The sequence below is a fragment of the Cricetulus griseus genome (genome assembly GCF_003668045.3).
Source record: "Cricetulus griseus strain 17A/GY chromosome 1 unlocalized genomic scaffold, alternate assembly CriGri-PICRH-1.0 chr1_0, whole genome shotgun sequence".
Classification (NCBI taxonomy): domain Eukaryota; kingdom Metazoa; phylum Chordata; class Mammalia; order Rodentia; family Cricetidae; genus Cricetulus; species Cricetulus griseus.
In genome coordinates, this window is record NW_023276806.1 from 92,999,861 (window position 1) to 93,006,028 (window position 6,168).

Genomic DNA, 6,168 nt, shown 5'->3' on the forward strand with positions numbered 1-6,168 from the left:
TTTTTTTTTTGGTTGAGACAAAGTCTGGTGTAACCTGGGCTGTTTTCAAGCTACCTATATAGCTTAGCCTTGAACGGCTGGTCTTCTTGCCTTCAGTTCCCAGTTCTGGGATTAGGTGTGCACTGCAAGGTCAATGAGAAGAAAAGATAGACAAGGGAGTATGCTCAATGGTCAGTGAGCTCCAGGGTTCATCAGCCTTTACTTCCCCATGACTGAGACTGTCTAAAATAATCACACCACTGGAATAAGTTCAAAGAGAAACAACTGGCTCTTTATATGATTCTTCAGAGTTTGGGTACATGTGTTAAGAATTGAAATGTCTGTGTACTCTGCTCCTCAACCAACAAAACCTCAGTTGTGAAAAAGTAAAATAATAATAATCACAACCAGGGCTGGAGAGATGGCTTAGTGGTTAAAAGATCTGGTTGTCTTTCCAAAAGACCTGGTTTCCATTCCCATCATCCACATGGTGGCTAACAATTGTATTTCCAGTTTCAGGGGACCCGACACCCTCTTCAGGCTCAGACATACATGCAAGCAAAACATCCACACACATAAAAAAAAAATTAAAATAATCACATCCACTTTCTTTTTTCTTTTCTTTTCTTTCTTTTTCTTTTTTGAGACTGAGTCTCTCTAAGTAGCTCTGGCTGTTTTGGAACTCATTATCTGGACCAGGCTTATGTCTAACTGACAGAGATTCACCTGTCTCTTCCTCCTGAGTACAGCATATTCCACTACTGTTGTAATTTAAGAAAAGTGGCTTCTGAGAGAAACACCATGTGACAGGGTTTAAGCAGAGGAGTTTTTTATTAGGGAAAGGGATCATAAAAATGGGAGGGGGGAGACTGGCCTCCAGGGACAGGAGAGAGGGGAGGAGGGAGAGAGAGAGAGGAAGAGGAAAAGAAAGAAAGAGGAGGGTAGGAGGTGGACAGGACCCTTTAAAAAGGGAACACAGTGAATATGTACAGGTGGTGCTCTTAGTGTCTGCAGCTGAGAGCCTATCCTGTCAGAACCCCAAGGACAGGCCAGTACAGATACCTGAAAGTATGCCTGGCTTTAATTGTTTTTTCCATTTATTTATGGTGTGTGTGTGTGTGTGTGTGTGTGTGTGTGTGTGTGTGTGTGTGTGTGTGTGTGTGTGTGTGTACTTGTGTGCACTGTGCAATGTGCAGGCCAGAGAACAACCTATGGCAGTTGGTTCTCCCCTTCGACCTTGTGACTTACGTGAATTAAACACAGATTGTCAGGCTCCACAGCAAGTGCCTGAGCCATTTCACCAGTACAAACAAGGACAGCCCCTAGGACTGAGCACTTTATCAAAAAGGTCATCTCCCTGGCCCCTATTTTCTTATTTTGGCACTGATGATTAAATATTAAAGTTTGTTTACTACAGCCATGGTGTCACAATGTTGCTGGCTGTCCTGGAACTCTCTATGAAGACCAAGCTAGCCTCAAACTAACAGAGATCTGCCTGTCTCTGCCTCCTAAGTGCTAGGATTAAATGCCCAGCCTACAAGGTAAAAAAACAAAAACAAAAAAACCCCTTCAAGTTCAACTATTGTGATAGTGATAGTTGAACCATTGTGATAATGAAGGACTATCCGTTCAGTGAATAATAGGCCTATAAAACATTTAGAATTATTTATGCTGGGCAGGGAAGTAGATAGGCTAATTGCAGATTTTCACCATTCTCTCTACTCCATCAAGTTCAATCCCCCAGTCCTATTGCCAGTTCTGTAGCAGAGTACCTGCTACAGATTCCCTTCCTCTCTGGCACCCATCTCCAGTGGATTACACAGATATTCCCCTCTAAATATCCTCCCCCCAACTCATTGTCCCAGCACTCAACTCCAGCAGGCACTCCCTGGGAACCAGTCAGCCACTCCTGGCAGTGAAGCAGGCAAATTGACTGCAGATCTTCACCTCTACCTCCATTCTTCCAAGTCTAAGCTGCCAGTCTCATCCCCAGGTCTGCAGAAGACCTTCTGCTGTGGCCTCTCCTTACTCCATGCCCCCTTTCCAGGGGACTAAACAGATGCTGATGGAACATCCTGCCTTCCTCATGAGAAATCACCAACCCCAGTACATCCATCTCCATTTCTAAGTCTGAGATCCCAATACTGAGAAACACAATTTACCTGGAACTGCCAGTGCTTACATCTATAAGGACTCCAAAAGGTTTTCCAGTAGTCACTAAACTTTCCTAAGGACAAGAGAGAACAGAGGAAACCAAGGAACAAAACACTCAACAACAAAGAAAGGACCAGATAGCAGCACCTAGAATTACAGTCTTCCCATCCCAGATGCTTAGACACAAGTATAAAAAAGAAAAAAAAAATCAACAACAGCCAGGACAGAATGTCTCCTTGAGAGCCCAGCAACCCTACCAGAACAGGCCCTGAATATTCCAACATAGCTGAAGCACAAGAAAAAGACCACAAACCAGGCTTTATGAGTATGTTAGATGTCCTTAAATAGAAAATGAATACATCCCTCAAAAGAATCCACGAAAACACAGACAGTGGAAGAAAATAAATAAAACCACAGAAGACATGAAAATGAAAATAGAATCAATAAAGAAAACCCAAACTGAGGGAAGTAGAAAATTAAAAAAAAATTAGGAACTCAACAGGAACCACAGAGGCAAGCTTGACCAATAGAATATAAGAGACGGAAGAATCATACATAGACATTGAAGACATGATAGAAGAAATGAATACATAAGTCAAAGAAAATATCAAATCTAAAAAGCTCCTGGCACAAAACATCCAGAAAACTCAAGTACACTATGAAAAGATCAAATCTAAGAAAAACAGAACTAGAGGACAGAGAAGAAGCATCAAAGGCACAGAAAATAATCACAACAAAACCATAGAAATTTCCCTAACCCGAAGAAGATGCCTATAAAGGTACGAGAAGCACACAGAACACCAAATAGGCTGGACCAGAAAAGAAAGACTCATCAGCACATAATACTCAAAACACTAAATGTACAAAGAACCAATACTAAGAGCTAAAAGAGAAAAAGACCAAGTAACATATAAAGGCAGACCTATTAGAATTATGGCTGACTTCTCAATGGAGACTCTAAAACTCAGAAGATCCTGAACAGATGTCCTGTAGACCACAGCCAGAACTACAAAGAGAAACCCTGCCTCAGAAAACCCAAAAGCAAACAAAAAACAAACAAAAACTCAACCCAGGGCCAGACAGCTTTAGCACAGAATCCTTCCTGACTTTTTAATACAGTATTTATTTGTCTTCTCTCTGTCAAACCCCGAGCCAAGCATTTTCCCCAGACTTCCTGGGGAGGTACAGGAAAAGGGACATACAGGGCAGAACTACGGGAGGTGGAAGTGGAGACAGCTGCTTCACATGGCAAAAAGGATGAGAAAAGCCACCATTAGGCAAAAGAGCTCCATGACCTCTGAGAGGGAAAAGTCCAGAATCTTGTAAAGACCTGTTGCTTCAGAGAAGCAATAACCAATGATGAGGCTCCCCAAAACAGTCCCAATCCCAGCCCTAGAGCCAGCTACCCCAACTGTAGCAGCCCCAGCCATAATGAACTTGGTTGCTGTGTCTATGTCCCTGGAAATGATGCTGGTTTGGAAGCTGCAGCTAGGGACGAGTGAGGTCTGAGGACGAGGGGCTGCCAAGCTGCTGAGGCCCTCATCTGTCCACGTCTGTGGTCGATTCAGCTCCACTGCAGACAGAGGATGACACAGCAGCTGATAGGTGCTCCTGATGAAGGAACAGGTGGAGATGAACTTGGAGCAGGCATACATTTTCAGGGGTGAGAGGTCAAGGCAGGAGAGCTGCTCCCAGGGGAGAGAAGACAGACAGGGGGCCCTTCCAGACTTTCAAAGAAGTTTTAATGCCAATACACCTCAAATTATTTCACAAAATAGAAACAGAAGGAACACTGCCCAATTCATTTTATAAGGCCACAGTTACCTTGACACCCAAGCTACACAAAGACCCAACAAATAAAGAGAAATATAGATCAATTTCCCTTATAAATATAGAAGCAAAAATAGTCAATAAAATACTGCAAACTGAATCCAAAAAGACATCAAAACGATCATCCACTATGATTAGGCCTAATCCAAGAGATGCAGGGATGTCTCAACATACATAAATCAATAAATGTAATCCACCATATAAAGAAACTTAAAGACAAAAAAATTTACAATCACCTCATTACATGCAAAATAGGCCTTTGACAAAATTCAATACTCCTTCATGATAAAAGTCCTAGAGAGATTAGATATAAAAGGGATATACCTCAACATAATAAAGGCAGTTTACAGCAATCCTGTAGCCAATATCAACTTAAATTCCACTAAAATCAGGAACAAGACAAAGCTGTCCATTCTCCATACCAATTCAATATAGAACTTGAAGTTCTAGCTGGAGCAATAAGACAACTGAAGGAGATCAAGGGGATACAAATTAGAAAGAAAGAAAAATCAAAGCATACGTATTTGCAGATGATTCGATAGTGTACATAAGTGACCCTAAAAATTCGACCAAGAAACTACTACAGCTAAGGTAAACACTTTCAGCAAGTTACCGGATACAAAATTAATGTACAAATATGGGTAGCTTTCCTATATATACAAATGACAAACACTCTGGGAAAGAAATCAGGGAAATAACACCTTTCACAATGCATCAGATAATATAAAAATATCTCAGGGATAACTCTAACCAAGCAAGTAAAAGATTTGTATGATAAAAATTTCAAGTCTTTGAAGAAAGAAATTAAGGAAGATATCAGAAGATGGCAAGATGTCCCATGTTCATGCATCAGTAGGATTAACATAGTAAGAATGGCCACTCAAACAAAAGCAATCTACAGATACAATGCAATCCCCATCAAAATACCAACACAACTTTTCACAGATCTTCAAAGGACAATTCTAGCTTCAAATGGAAGCACAAAAAGAATCCAGGATAGCTAAGACAACCCAGAACAATAAAAGAACTGCTGGAGGTAGCACCATTCCTGATTTCAGGTTGTAATACAAAGCTATAGTAATAAAAACAGCATGGTATTGGGTAAAAGCAGACACATTAGTCCAAGGAGTTAAATTGAAGACCCAGACATAAATCCACACACTAATGGATACCTGATTTTTGATAAAGAAGGCAGAAATATACACTGGAAAAAAGACAGGATCTTCAACAAATGGTGCTGGTCAAACTGGAGGTCTGCATGTAGAAGAATGCAAACAGAAACATATTTATCACCTTTCACAAAACTCAACCCCTAATGGATCAAAGACCTCAACATAAAACCAGCTACACTAAGCTAGGGAATAGTCTTAAACACATTGACACAGGAAAAGACTTTCTGAACAGAACAGGCACTAAGATCAACAATAGGCCCTTATGAAACCGATACGCTTCTTTAAGACAATGGACATAGTCATTCAGATAAAATGGTAGCCTATACAATGAAAATTTTATCCACTCCATATCTAATAGAGGACTAGTATCCTAAATACATAAAGAACTCAAGAAACTAGATATCAAACCCACTTATAGCATATAGATAGGTACACTCAATTTGTCAGTAAGCATGTGTATGCATGTGATGTGTCTGAGTTTTAGCCTAAATGTGCATCAGTGTGAATTTATTTAAATGCTACATTGCACACAATAGATTATTATAAATGATAGATGAGAGAGTACTGATAGGGAATGAGTTCCAAAATATTTTAAGAGAAAAGGGGTGCATAGGGGGATTTACTGACCTTTTCCTTTCTTTTTCATGTTTTCTGACCTCAATCTTGTGATACTCCTACCCCCACCCCACCTCCCACCCGTGAGCTCTGGGACCACAGGTATATAACATCACATTTGTACATAAGTTTTTATATCCTATCATTTCTTTAAAATATACATGATAATATATATATATATATATATATATATATATATATATGTACATACACTTTGTACCTTTAAAAAAATTGATGAATGTTGCTGTAGAATACAGGCAAGAGATGTGTTTTCATTTTATGCTATTATTGTTTTTTTTTCTCCTTGAATTGTATATGTGTGCACTTTTTGTTTTCTTATTCTTTTGCTTTTTTGCTTTTTTCAAGACAGGGTTTCTTTGTAGCTTTGGAGGCTGTTCTGGAACTTAGCTCAGTAGAC

General features: G+C 39.9%; 1 protein-coding gene across 1 annotated transcript; it reads right to left on the bottom strand.

Annotated features, from left to right (window-relative positions):
* Positions 1 to 3,046: 3,046 nt before the first annotated feature.
* LOC100772550 (ATP synthase F(0) complex subunit C2, mitochondrial-like) lies at positions 3,047 to 4,663 on the bottom strand. Its single transcript, XM_035450470.1, has one exon. It carries the CDS (start codon positions 3,786 to 3,788, stop codon positions 3,375 to 3,377), a length of 414 nt encoding a protein of 137 aa, XP_035306361.1. The 5' UTR covers positions 3,789 to 4,663; the 3' UTR covers positions 3,047 to 3,374.
* Positions 4,664 to 6,168: the final 1,505 nt, after the last annotated feature.